Source organism: Penicillium cataractarum (assembly GCF_028827025.1).
Source record: "Penicillium cataractarum strain IBT 29864 chromosome Unknown utg000008l, whole genome shotgun sequence".
Taxonomy (NCBI): Eukaryota; Fungi; Ascomycota; class Eurotiomycetes; order Eurotiales; family Aspergillaceae; genus Penicillium; species Penicillium cataractarum.
Window position 1 is genome coordinate 998,913 of NW_026622744.1, and position 13,836 is coordinate 1,012,748.

The 13,836-nt window shown below is 50.8% G+C and overlaps 4 protein-coding genes across 4 annotated transcripts; 3 read left to right on the forward strand and 1 right to left on the reverse strand.

Moving 5' to 3' along the window:
* Positions 1–238: 238 nt before the first annotated feature.
* N7496_009487 (uncharacterized protein) lies at positions 239–463 on the reverse strand (the record flags this gene model as incomplete). Its single annotated transcript, XM_056702401.1, has 1 exon — positions 239–463. The coding sequence occupies one exon, from the start codon at positions 461–463 to the stop codon at positions 239–241; it is 225 nt and encodes a 74-aa protein (XP_056551401.1).
* Positions 464–944: 481 nt separating this feature from the next.
* N7496_009488 (pyridoxal kinase) lies at positions 945–2,449 on the forward strand (the record flags this gene model as incomplete). The annotated part of the gene is made up of 6 exons (XM_056702402.1): positions 945–995; positions 1,052–1,062; positions 1,143–1,222; positions 1,343–1,555; positions 1,615–1,732; positions 1,810–2,449. The coding sequence occupies 6 exons, from the start codon at positions 945–947 to the stop codon at positions 2,447–2,449; spliced, it is 1,113 nt and encodes a 370-aa protein (XP_056551402.1).
* A 3,937-nt stretch (positions 2,450–6,386) lies between these two features.
* On the forward strand, positions 6,387–6,692 carry N7496_009489 (uncharacterized protein; the record flags this gene model as incomplete). The annotated part of the gene is made up of 1 exon (XM_056702403.1): positions 6,387–6,692. The coding sequence occupies one exon, from the start codon at positions 6,387–6,389 to the stop codon at positions 6,690–6,692; it is 306 nt and encodes a 101-aa protein (XP_056551403.1).
* Positions 6,693–8,699: 2,007 nt separating this feature from the next.
* On the forward strand, positions 8,700–10,145 carry N7496_009490 (uncharacterized protein; the record flags this gene model as incomplete). Its single annotated transcript, XM_056702404.1, has 1 exon — positions 8,700–10,145. One exon carries the CDS (start codon positions 8,700–8,702, stop codon positions 10,143–10,145), a length of 1,446 nt encoding a protein of 481 aa, XP_056551404.1.
* Between the last annotated feature and the right edge of the window lie 3,691 nt (positions 10,146–13,836).

Genomic DNA, 13,836 nt, shown 5'->3' on the forward strand with positions numbered 1-13,836 from the left:
GCTGAACACACCCTTTTTTGCAGCGTTGGAGTTGGGGGAGTAAGAAGGATGACCACCACGAGGGAGTAAACGGCCAGGCGTACTAGTAAACCTCCACGAAGCACAGTCGGGTCGGGCACGGAGCACTAAGCTGGACCGAGTTGAATTTTAGTGCTCGTTTCCTATGGACAGAGTAGCCAAGGCCGAGAACACGCCTGTAGTGATGCGCTAGGCCCCGAAAGAGCTGGTCTTGCCGGGACTAGAGCGTTCTGTGGAGTCGCCATTCGGGTAATGGGTTCAGCGGGTTCAGGGGCAGCTGCATCGTGCAGGGGCCAAGCATCATCGCGCGGTCCTCCTCGTCGACGTTGGTGATGCTCAGAAAGGAATGGTTCGTCGCATGGCCCTGAAGGATTGCTGATGAGAGACGATCGAAGAGGCCGAGACCAGCCCATGGAATTATTTTTGTGAACCACTCCCAAAGCATGGCTGATGATCGGATGCTGATCTCTTTCCTTTCAAGTAGATTTAAAGATGGTGATCTCTGCTCTTGATCTCTTCTCGCATAATTTTGGACTGTGGGACCATGTCGGTGTTTCGAGAGGAAATGAAAAGGGCGCGGGCGTGCGACCCGACGTAAGGAGCCGGAGGGGCAGTTGTTTAGTCTCTCGGTTGGAACTTTGGACGAGGATATCAGAGAGTCACGGGAACAAAAAAAACAACCCTCAGGCAGGAATTGAGGCTCGAAGATGGCACGCGACCTCTACTATACTTTACTTTTTACGATGATCTAGCAATTGTTCATCCTAACCCTTATCAAACCTTGTATTCACCCACTCTTTTCCTTTTTACTGGGTCTTCCCGGTGAAGCCTCAATCTCCGGGGCCAATTAGGTAAGAAGAAATTCGGCCACTCCGCGGCCATTCCTCCCCCACACTCTCCAAGAACTTCACCCCTCCATATTCATCATGTCTGACTCGCTCGTGCCAGAGACACGGGTGCTGGCCGTGGCTAGCCATGTAAGTGATCTATCAAACACTGTCCATATTGACCAAATAATTAATCAACTCGCCAGGTTGCCTACGGGTATGTGCTCTATGCCCTTCCCCTCCGTGTGGAGTCATCCAGTCATCCGAAGATGACGTCCAAGCTGACATCTTTCCTAGCCATGTGGGAAATACAATGGCGACCTTCGTCATGCAGTCCTTGGGCTGCGAGGTTGCCGCATTGAATACAGTCAATTTCAGTATGTTAACTCTTTCACTACTCTAAATGATTCAACCTTATCAAGGCAACTCCGCGGGAAACCTCCCAATGGGCAGATTCCGATGATATAGCATTAGCATCGCTAATCCTGGATATTTAGGCAACCATACCGGCTATCGCCAATTCAAGGGCACCCGTGCGACTGCACAAGAAATTTCAGATCTCTATCAAGGCCTGTGCCAGAGTAACTTGACCGATTTTGATGTCATGCTCTCCGGCTATGCGCCAAGTGCAGCCGCCGTCGAGGCCGTGGGCGCCATTGGCATCGATCTGCAACAGAGAGCCGAGAAGAAGCCGGGGTCTTTCTTTTGGGGTAAGCCTAGCTCTCCTCTCTGGTTAAATCATCTGATCAATTGCTGATGACCATCCTAGTATTGGACCCCGTGATGGGCGATCAAGGCCGGTTATACGTCAACGACGACGTCGTCCCCGCCTACAAGAATATCATCCACCACGCCGATTTAATCCTACCCAACCAGTTTGAAGCCGAGTAAGTGAATCACAGTTGTCCAGGCGGGCTAATCCTCACGGTAAAGTCGAGTACCGAGACCTAACCTGCACCATCAGAGTCCTCTCCGGCATCAAAATTACTTCACTGGCCACCCTTGCTGAAGCAATCACTGCCATTCATCGCATTTATTCTGTACCGCACGTTATAATCACCTCCGTCCAGCTTTTCAAGCTGTCAACCTCCGGATCTACCCCCAGTCCGCCAGAGAATTTCCTGACGGTAATCGGCTCCACAACAAAGTCCGACGGCTCTCCACGCCTGTTTCGGGTTGACGTCCCCGCCCTGGACTGTTTCTTCAGTGGAACCGGTGACATGTTCGCCGCACTGACGGTAGCTCGGCTACGCGAGGCCGTCGACGCTGCAGGCGACGGTCTCCGCAACACCCGTTCCTGGGTGTCGCCGGACGACGTCCCGTCCAGCCAGCTCCCGCTAGCTCAGTCTACCATCAAGGTTCTTTCAAGCATGCATAGCGTTCTTGAGCAGACGATGGAGGCTCGCGATGCGGAACTCGCAAAAGATGTCCCAGCCCAGAATGGGGATGTGAGTGCTGAAGACAAGCAGAAGCGTGAACATCTACGACGGACTAAGGCTGCAGAGGTGCGGTTGGTTCGTAATACGCGATTCCTGCGGGATCCTCCTGCTCAGTTTGAAGTGCAGGAGTGGTGCAAAGAAGATCTTCCGGCACAGTTGCAATAGAGGATATGATTATGGATAGACGGCATAATGGGTTTATAAAGGAAACAGAGGACGGATTATAAGTGGAGGATTTCGTTATGGCTCCTACCGGCTTTTACATCTTGAATCGCATATAGATGAATGAATGTTAGAAGATACGAAACAATGTAAAGATTGAGAAAATTCGCTTTTTCACCTCAAGAATTGTCCTAGCGGCCCTCTCGTCTGTGGACACAGCGTATCAGCTCTCGAGCGTAAAGTGGGAGATTAAGAGGATATAAGGAAGCTTTGCTCCGAACCGGGCTTGAAAGCTTCTCTCAGGGCTTTATGGAAAGCGCTCAATCGCCAGTACAATGAAGCCGGCCGGGTCTTATAATTTAGAATGATAATGTGACAAATATCATCTTCGAGTTCGACTCTCATCTTGTGAGTCGTACTCAACACGTGAATTCATTAAAATCCAGCAAAGGACCGCCAATTCTAGATATACTCCAATGCATTTTGTCCACCTCAGAACCCGATTCGTTAAATTTCATTTTCGTCTCATCTCACTCCAACCTCTAAACGCCAGTGCTGCCGAATCCACCGGCACCACGAACACTCTCCTCGAGCTCCTCGACGACGGCGACCTCGGGGGTGTAGATCTACAGGCATGTTAGTTCAATAGAACATCTCGATGGTAGATAAGGCACTCACCTTCTCCAGAACCAGCTGGGCAACGCGGTCACCAACCTTGACTAAAAATTCAAAACCGTGTCAGTCACTATTCAACAACGAATCAACGTATCATCACGTACCAGGGAAGTCGACATCCGAGTGGTTGAAAAGCAGCACCTTCACCTCACCACGGTAATCAGCATCGATAACACCGGCACCGGTATCAATGAAGTGCTTCGAGGCAAGACCACTACGGGGAGCAACACGGCCATCTGCAACAAAAGAAAAAGCAATCAGCCACGCCCATCCCAACCAAACACAGTCAAAACATACAAGTACCCTCCGGCACAGCCATCGCAATACCAGTATCAATCAAAGCCTTGCCCTTGGCCGGGACAACCGTCTCCTTGGCAGCATACATATCATACCCCGCAGCGAAAGCAGAGCCCCGCGTGGGAGCCTTGGCCGAGTCAACCAGCTTCTTGATCAACAGCGGGGGCAGCTGCTGCTGGATAGAGGTCACGGGGGCATTGGAGGCAGTCATGTCGGCGTTGTCGTTCGTTTTCGTACGCTTGGGGAGCGGGGAGGCGGGGAGGGAAGGTGGTTCGCGAGCAGCGTTGGTGGCGGGGATGGCGGTGGGCGGAGTGGTCTCTCTGGTCATTGCCGGGAGAGGGGGAGGAATTGGAGAGATGGAGGTGAATGGAGTGGGGAAGAGGTTGGGTTAGAGGGTTTAGTTGAGGAGGAGGGAGTTGTTGAGGGTGGAATTGCGGTGTGGTTTGAAGAGTTCCGTCCCTTGCGCGCTTCACCGCTGGGACGCGGCGCGGTCGCGTCGGGATTCGAGAGGCGTATAGCGGGTGTTTGTGCTGTTTGCTCTTTGATTCCACGTGACCGAGATCAATGATCATGCATAGTCAGGTGATTTGGCGTCATGTGATCTGTCCTTCCTGCCTCCTCTCACCGCTTCGTATTGAGCCTCGCTTGGAAGAAAGAGCCGCTATGATGTAGCCCAGTCGATGGAGTACCTCCAGTGCATATGTATGCGGTGTAAATCACTCTCGTAATTGAAACTCGTGGCTCCACCAGGGTAGTGATTCGATTGTAAGAGCTCTACGAGGTTTACGGAAGTATGACTACATACTACTATCAAGAAGCACTACTTGTATGAAAGACTAAGCTAGCCAAACGACTGACTGACATCTCACCTCGATATTAGGTGGTTCTCAGTACCTAGGGCTTTGACCACAAGCTTCCAAGCCTAGCATCAACCACTCTACATCCAACTCGCTAATATCACACCCCTCACCCCCAAACAAATGAGAAGCACATCAAACCCCTCCAAAAAATGAAACTCAATCAATAAAGCCACCTTATCTGACAAGCATTGTCTAAACCTCACAGCGTGGTCGGGTCCCCATACATCACACCACAATGACCACATAGATGCAAATATGCGGACCTCCCCCGAACCAACGCCAATGCCTACATCCGGAATCCCCCCATCCACCGAGGCCAATCCTCCACTCACACGCTCCCAAAATACTTGATTATCACTTATCAAGATCACCAAGCGTCAAGCGAGAGTCTTGGAGGGGGGCTCCGTATATGCAACGCATTGCGGCCCGGTTCGCAGGATCGCCAGACCTAGTCGCGGGTATTGGCGACCACTGCGGCATTCCGGTTGCTTCAGACGTGCAGGACGGTGTGTGCACTAGAAGTAGAAGGATTTGAGGGAAGACGCCATACATTTACTTGGCAAGTGTGGTCCAGTTGTAGGGGAGGATTGGAGAGGGGTGGATTTGCTGTTCTGTACAGTTGTGCATTGCAGTAGAAGGCTAGAAGGTACGCTAGAGGGGTTTCCTGGGTTTCTGGGCTTGGGGGTTTACGAGGCTCCCCTTCCGTGTATCGGGCTGGATGGAGAAGTTGTTGCGAATTCGTAGTCTGTGGATATATCCGTGGGTTAGGGGGAAGATTGATGATGGGAGCTTCCATCGGTTGGATTGTCATTGCTGAGAGTCTGATTTTTTGGTTCCCGTGGGATACGTACGTATGACAGTCATATGTAGAGTGGGCGGATTATCGTTTGTGGATCTCAGGATCAGTAGTTGCATTGTGAGGCTTGTAGGACTCTATGTCTGCAGTACATCCTATCTTCATATTTAAGGACTAAGAGTACTTGGTAGTATATACTTCGTAGGTGCCATATGTATATATTGACCAACCTCTCGCCCTTCATCACTTCTAAAAAAAAAAGCAACGGAAACATAATCCTCGACCCTCCCATACTAGAGGGTACAGTCAGCCTCCAGAGCGGAGTTATTAATTCGTTTCCTCGCAAATTCCATTGCGCTAGCGGGGTCATGTCAGCACTTGACCTTATTCGGTCCACGTTGGTCGCGAGTCGAGAAGCGCCCGTATTTTCCTGCGGTTGGCGGCCACCTTATCACGTCCATGCGGCGCCACCATGCACACCGACGACCTCGTACCCTCGTCGAAGAAACCGTCGCTGATTCGATGGTTTGCTGAGGGTTGAAGAGAGGGGAGGTCACGATCATGGACTAACAGTGCTCTGGGTGAATTCTCCCCCCATATTAACCCGGCATGGTATGCCTATGGCGCGAGACGACTGGCGAGGAAAGTTGGTTTTTACTTTTTATGTTATGTTATTTTTTTTTTTTACTTTCCCGCTCGTTCCAAAGGGGAACATGTCATCTGCCCACGATCTTATGATAGGCTGCTCTTATTATCTTGGAGGGGGGTTCCAAGAAAGAGGGGGGCGAGGAATGAGGCTACCTTGGCCCTGCGGCTCTACGTAAAGTGAGGCTGAGGGAGGAGGACCAGCAGGGAAAAAAAGAAAAAGAAAAAAGAAAGAACCAACGAGCAAGCGCTCCGAGAGTCGTACAAAACGACTCGAGGACCCATCGAGGGGAGGCCCGTGAGTCCGTGAGTGGGTGACCAGCAAGGCCTGAAGGGGGTGAAGAACCCCACTTGGGTCGGACTAGCACGGCGCCACTTGGAGTTACATAGGCTGGATTAATTTAATTTAGGCCGCTGCGGTGCGCCAGAGAAGGAAAACCCATGCGTTGCGCAAATGATCTCGGCGCGGGCCGCGTCTTTCCTTTCTGGAAGCAGACGCAGTGGTAGAGAGAGAGAGAGAGAGAGAGAGAGAGAGAGAGAGAGGGGGGGGGGGAATGGATGAATGGAATCGCATGATAGGATAGGAAGGTGTAGAATGTTGATTGCTGATGCCCATGGCGAACGGAGGACGGAGGACGGTGGACGGAGTGCGTCTGGAGAATGAAGAATGACCCGGCGAATTGACAAGGGTGCAGAACCAGATCAGACCAGAGCTAGACAGTACAACTGGCCAAGACAAGGCGGTTCGTCTGAAACGCGCAACGTGGATCATGTTGCGTTGGCAATCCTTCGGAGCCAGGCGGGTCGGACAAGGCTAGGCATGGCCATGGGATATGATATGACGATGGAGGATACGGTAGGAGGAGAAGGGAATGAGGTCAGAACTCGAGAGGGAGAAAGGGAAACAGCACAAGCAGCAGCTGTCGCAGACGGGAAATCGAGAGATTGGGGGGACCAGAGTCAAGATCACTAGTGAATTGGTAGGTTCAAAGTCAAAACACTCGAAAAGGATTATCATAGGATATCAGAATTACGGGCTTGGATGGCTGAGGCTGGAAAGGTCGGAAGGTCTCGCTCGAAAAGGTTGTTGGTAGGCGCAAAAAGACTACAAAAGTGGAGAACGCTCAGTCGTGCAGGTTCCCTAGCTGGGTTTAAGGCCGGGGTTGGGAAATCAGCCAGCTTAACAAATAATATGTAATGGATTATACGGGTCAAGCATCGAGAAAGTCATAATGTACTCGGTACAGTAAGAATTGAGAATGGGAAACCAGAAAAAAAAAGGGGGGGTTGGCATGTCTTGAAAAGCAAGTGGAGAACATAACGGGCGTGCCCACTCATCGGCCACGATAGCCCCGGTTGAAGACTCCGAGGTCCGTTTGATTTGTATCGGCCGTACGCACAAAAGCGAAAGCGAGGGTATGGGCAAGAATGGTGGAGCCTAGAGGAAGGAGACGGTGAGAGGGAGAAAGAAGAGAAAAGGGTAACAAACCATGGGCAGAAAAGTCAAGTGTACGACCAGCTATTCTTTTCCAAATCCTCCGAAGCATTTGATGGATTTGAAGGGTTGCGATCATCTGCCGTGGTCAGGAGAGAGTGTCGAGGTGGGAATAGCGGTTTTCGGGTCCAGTCCGAGGCAGTGACGACGAGGGTGACGATAGCTGGCTATGGATCATGGAAAACTATTAAAGTGTATATAGCTTTGGAGGCTGAGTCGGGATCCATTATTTGGATCTATAAAAACGACTGGATTATCAGAGAATGTAACGGATGTGTAGAGGTCTAGAGTCTAGAATCTAGAGTCTAGAGTCTAGGGGAATCTAGGAATCCAGGATACTAGGATTCCATATAATATTCAAGTAGTTCTCGTTTCCACTTCTCGCCTCTTAAAGCAAGTGACAGGTTTCCTGCGGGGAATAAAAAAGAAAGAGAGCCTCGGAACCAGGCCCACACTCTTTTCAGAGCCTCATTCTTCTGCGCAATTTCGGCTCTCTTGTTATTTTTTTTTTTCAATTTTCCATTTTTGACAGTACTCCTTCCCTCTTTGGTCTGCAGTCTTAACGAACTTTCCCCTCCCTTTGAGAACTTGATCTGATCCCCGAATCCCCGCTGCAGAACTATTTTTTCGTTTTGCGGCTTTGCTGGCTTTTCGCGCCGCATCCTAATCGGCCCGTGCTCTTTCACTCTGTTACCTGGTGCTTCCCTATCGCGCTTAGGCTGAGTAGTCTTGCACTTTCCACCCCCTCCTTCATTTTCCAGAGCCTCTTCCCCGGGACTTCTCTCACTTTTCTTAACTCTCGCTCTCCCCTTGATATCATTTCCATGTTGAATGGGTCCCGTTGAGCCTCATCCTTAAACCCGGTTTCCCTTCTCCTCGTCTCCTCCTTCCCCTCTTCCCGAGCCGCGCCCCAAGTTCCTCCCCCCTCTCTCCCAAAGGTAAGGTTTCCTCGTCTTTCCCCTCCCTTTCCCCCTCCGATGGACTTGGAGTTTCACTTTTCTTGTACTCTTCTTCCTCCCTCTCCAAGTAGATCAGATCAGATCCAGGTCTAGATCTAGATCCAGGTCTAGATCTAGATCCAGATAGAGAAACCCTCGGGCTAGGTCACTTCGCTAGTGTCGGTGGACAGCTCTCGTTGGGGTCCGTTCTGTCGTGTCCGCCTGGGTTAGATCCCGAGCCCGCGCAGAGCCTCAAACCTTGGATCTTGGGTCTTCTCTGACTCGCACCACAACTCGTGCTTCTTTTCTTTCTCGAGTCAATGTTTCCATCTGGCCATTGGTGAAACCCCCTGCAGACACCTTTAAACTAACATTCGTGACAGAGAGAGTGAGCCCCTCCTACCAGAACGCTACTGCCCGTCATTCTAATATCTCACTCTTGATGGTGTACACCGGTCGACCTGCTCTATATCACCGCTACGAGTTCACCTCAATAGCTCCCTAGCTGCACAGAGGCAATCGTGCTCTATGCATCCCTCGACTCGCCATGACGTCCGACATCTATGACTCGGACGATGCCATGGGCCGGTCCCCGCCGCTCAAGGCGGCTCAGCCCAAGTACGGGCCAGACGAGCCTCCTCCTCCACCGTTCGTGACCGTCAATGACGAGAATCGCACTAAACCCGCCGTTAAAGATCCCAAGGGAACGCTCGACCGTTCCCGTAAGCCGCACCTGCCGGAAACCCAGACCCAAACGCGTCACGGCGACTCGGTACTGATGAGCTATTTAGGGCCAGACTGTCCGGAGGTCGCGGCGCATGCTCGTGATCATCCGTACTCGGACTGGTCGCCCAAGCAGGATCGGTTGCCCGTGGATTGGAATGCACCCCCACCCCCGTCACGGAAAGACGATGGACCCGGCGAGAAGGAAGGGATTCAACTGGGCGGTTGGGATAAAGTAGGAGGAGGAGGAGGTGCAGTTGGTGGCAGTGGAAATGGAATGGGAGTGCAAAAACCGCCAATTCCAACGCCAGTACCAGCACCAGCACCAACCATTATATCGAAACCGATTGCTGGACCGGGTTCTACGGTAGACGAGGAGGCCAAGTTCAAGTCCGTGGTGGAGCAGGGAGTACCTCAATTGCAAGTCGACGAGAAAGCAGACCGCCACACCTCAATATCACCGCATATGAAACCATTGCCCCCGGTGCTACCCCCGCCTGCGCCGCCATCTGATTTCAAAAGTGAGTTTGTCTCACCACGACAGCGTCCACGCCTGCAGTCCATCACGGAATTCCCTCCCGTACGGCCCTCGCCGGACCTGCTCAAACGATCTCCCGAGCTAGGTCATCGCGTGTCTTTGCCATCTCTGCAATCTCTATCTCCTCCATCCTCAACGGCAGGCGCATCTCCAGACTCGGCTGGTGGAAACCACAACACCAAAACCCTCCCCTCCATCCAATCCGCCCTCGGTGGCTTTTCACCCAGCGAGTTTCCTCCTACTCGACTCAATGCGCTACCTCCGCCATACCCTTACTCGTCCTGTCCGGGGTCTGCGACCTCGGCAGATTCCCCGCATGACCGTCAACTCCCACGCCAATTCCTGCCATCGCATATCCCTCCCAGTCCTTTCTCCTCCCATCTCTCTCCTATCAGCGTCAAGGATCACTCCAACAATCCATCTCCCGCATCACAACCTTCCTCTGCCTTCTGGCGCGGTCCTCCCCCACCCCCACCGCCTCCACCCCAGCCAGCGGCCGACACCCCGCACCATGTACCGTCACCATACGACACATCCCCCATGACGGCTAAAAGCCCCCTCTCGAGTTATCCCACACCGACAGAACAGGTTGCTCCCACGCCAGGGTCCAGCGAACGAACGCCATTAAGTGCCACCGCGCCGTTGAACGGCGCCGGAGCGACGGGCAGCTATAAATGCACCCATCCCGGGTGTACCGCAACGCCATTCCAGACTCAGTATTTGCTCAAGTAAGTAGATGCTAATGACCGTGCCCGGTCAAAAGAAAACCAAGTGTAAAATGGTGATAGAACCCCTAACTGTAAACCCACCACCAGTTCTCATGCGAATGTGCATTCGCAAGACCGGCCCCATTTCTGTCCCGTGGATGGTTGTCCTCGTGGGATGGGCGGGAAAGGGTTCAAGCGCAAAAATGAGATGATGCGACATGGCCTGGTGCATAACTCACCGGGTTATGTATGTCCCTTCTGTCCGGATCAGCAGCATAAATATCCTCGGCCAGACAATCTTCAACGGTGAGTTGAATTATTCCTCTGGGTCAGGCTTCAAAAACCGAATAACTAATTTTGCGTTTTGGACAGACATGTCCGTGTTCACCATGTTGATAAAAGTAAAGATGATCCTATCCTCCGTCAAGTCCTTGCACAGCGCCCGATTGGGAGTACACGAGGACGACGACGAAGGTCAAATTTTGCTTGATCATTTAACCTTCCTTGGGTCCTGGGGATTCTTGAAAGCAGGGCCCTTAGGCGAGGGTATATAACATGCATTAAGTGATACATATGGCCATCCCGACTGTCCATGCTGCGTCACGTCTATCTCCAACATGCCATTCTTCTCCAACCCTCTGGACTGGAAAAACACAACCTATATTTACGCGTAACGAATTTCCATCTCTGATACCTTGGAGCTCTACTTTCTACTCACATCACTGTTCCTGTTCGACATTTCTCTATGCCCAGCGCAGCACAGTTCTCCGTTTTCCCTGTTATTTTATTTTTTTTCTTCATTTTCGATGATACCACATGTCAACCTGTTAGAAGCATGATGATACACGGGCCATTCGTTTCTATCTGTCTTACCAACCTCTTTTTCTATTCAAACTAACGCATAGTTGTGTGTTTGAATCTTTTTCTTCTAAAAGGTCCACTCGTTTTACTATATCAAACGAATTTTGTTCTGCATTTTTCCATCCTATCTTTTTCTGATATTGCTTTTCTTCTTCGTGGGTATCATCCAGCATAGGTGCCAGCTTGAAGGTTCTTCCTTTTTTTCCCTGTATGTCTTGTCGTACTTGGATGGGAGCGTGGTGAGTGGTGAGTGGTGAGTGATATCAGGGAGTGTTGTCGAGTATCGACCTGATTCCAACATTCGTTTGGGGGTCATATCTTATCTTTCTTGATTGCCGCGCTGGGTCAGGCACTGAGCGCGATGTTTGTTAGTGGTTCAAAATTGCATGGGAATGCTATTTTATACATATGAAGCACTATGGCATCCATGGTAATGGAGAGTCCTGTCTCAAGTCTAGGTTTCAATCAGTGAAAATCCATATGACACCAAAGAGGTATGTATAGTGTTAGATGTTCCTGTGAACTTGGAAGGCGGGTAGACACGTTGCCTCGATTTGATCCTTTCTTACCGTTAGTTCCCTGTTAGGTTTCCCCAAGCTCACCTATCATCCGACAACCGATGAGATTGGCACTCTGGATAGTGAAGTTAAACTAAGCCTCAGAATGGCCAACCACTTCTTCAAGATGAAACAAGTCCGACTCAAGGTAAATACAACCTCAACAAGGAGATTTATCCCCATATTCAATCAAATGCGACTTCATGCCTTCAAAACCAGGTCTAACCCAGTCCTCAGTGCCGACTTTGTTCGACATTTCTTCTCCATCCTTCTGTTGTATAACACGGAACACTCACGCATCATTTACTGCATACTCTGCCGAGCGATACAAACATGAAACACGTATGACTAAGACGAGCATAGCACACGACGTCCTCCTCCGCGTATCCCATGCACAATCCTATTAGGTTTGAGACCGATCATGACATGCGCTGCAGAGCCTGTCCACCTTGCGTGGCCCCAAGTACCGTCCAACTCGAATATGCATTCCATGGTAACACGACAGCTCGGCCATGTGGGTAGACAAGAATAGAACCTATACGCGAGAGAGGCTGTCGATCCTGCACGGGTTATTATTAGTTCGACAGAGCCGCACTCGTGGAACGTGGACAGGCGAGAAGTGGACGGCGTTTCATATTGCCGTTCTCGAAGATGTGAGGAATACGCAGCGACGGGATCCTATTTTGGAGTGCCGAGTACGGTAGATATGACATGTGGGCGGGTTGGAATGGCGGGGGGCGAGAAACGATTCTGCCTTGCGGGCGATGGGGAATCGCGGGCAATAGTTATACTGTTGGAATGTACGAGCTATGCACCAGAAATAGAATAAGGGTCTTGCAGTTCGTTAAACCAGCCCCCGCCATACCAAGCCCTCTGTATGCTTTAGTCCCTAAGACAAGACTAAAAATTAAAATCTCAAGACTGCAGAAACTAGTTAGAGGGAAGCTCTAGCAGTGACACTGACGAAATTCCACAAATAGCACGAACATAGTTTAAGTTCTTGTGACCAAGGGGCTAAATAACAATTAACATTCAACCCAGCCAAGCAATGCCTACGCCCAAGGGATGCACACCGTGCGACCCAAACTTAGGACAAGGACGAAAAGTCGGGGACCGAAAACGTCTAGAAAACGATTGGAAGTAGAAGGAATAAAAGAAATAATAAAAATAAAGTTGTGCATGCCAGCACTTCTCGCACTCTATACCCAAAGTAGTTTAGAGCCGCATAGATAGAGAACGTCGGCGAATATTGGTCGAATATTCCTTGGGAGGCTTGAGGTTTCACTATTACTGCTCCCGGCATCATGGTTAAGCTGTGTAGTACATGTTTAACAAATATGGTTCTTGACATCTATCTGTGAACCACCTTCAGGGTAATCCATTAATAGCAGTTAGTACGGAGTACTCCGAGCACGACCTACTGGGAAACATGGAAGATAAACAGGGAAACACCCACTAGCGTCGAAACGACGCTCTTCCAAATCAGGATAATGGGGGCCAAAAGACCGAATCCACAGGCTACGCGCCGATAGGTCCCTTCAACCCCACGACGTGATGACCCAGACCAACACATGGTCACAGTGTTACACTGATAGCGAACAAGGAAGTTCGTCAGGAGTCTGGAAAGTCTGGACAAGGCTAGGCCGGAATAGGTTATCGTTCGGGGGGGGGACATGTGCATAACCCTACTATTGTACTGTACCAGAGTTGAAACTGTACAGTACACCGCACCGTAGGTGACAGCGTGTAAAACCAATTTTCCAAGCTAAGGCCCGATTCAGTACGTATGGTGCGCCGGGGGATCGCGCCACGTCCACGCCAAGGTATGGAGGCTCGGCGTGGCTCAGGTATTGTAGATCCATGGTGGGGGTCGTATTGGCATTACCGCATGCGGAGAGCTGGAGCTGGAAGCTGGAACTTTCGAGTCCTGTGTTTTTGAGGATGCGGTGTGACCGAATGGAATTTGCTGGTGGAGGTTTTCTATTTAGAAAATGACATGAAGGTGATCTACATGGCTAATTTAGTTGTGTGTTCAAGGGTTAAGCTGCGATACAGTTCTGCACCGTCAGCACTGGCTAAATCAGGGCATTGTTGCGGCGTTGGTGGGGACCCGCGTGGGAACAAAATAGTACAGAGCTTAAAAATAGTGCGGTGGGCGATGCTGGACTTGAAGTTCATGCAAGAAAGGGGGAAGCAGCTATCTACGTCTTCGTTCAATATTCAATATTGCTTGCGATGTCACGATGGAAGGATAGCTAGATGGATCGCTAGCAGGATGTGTTGGAAATTGGGCGTGGA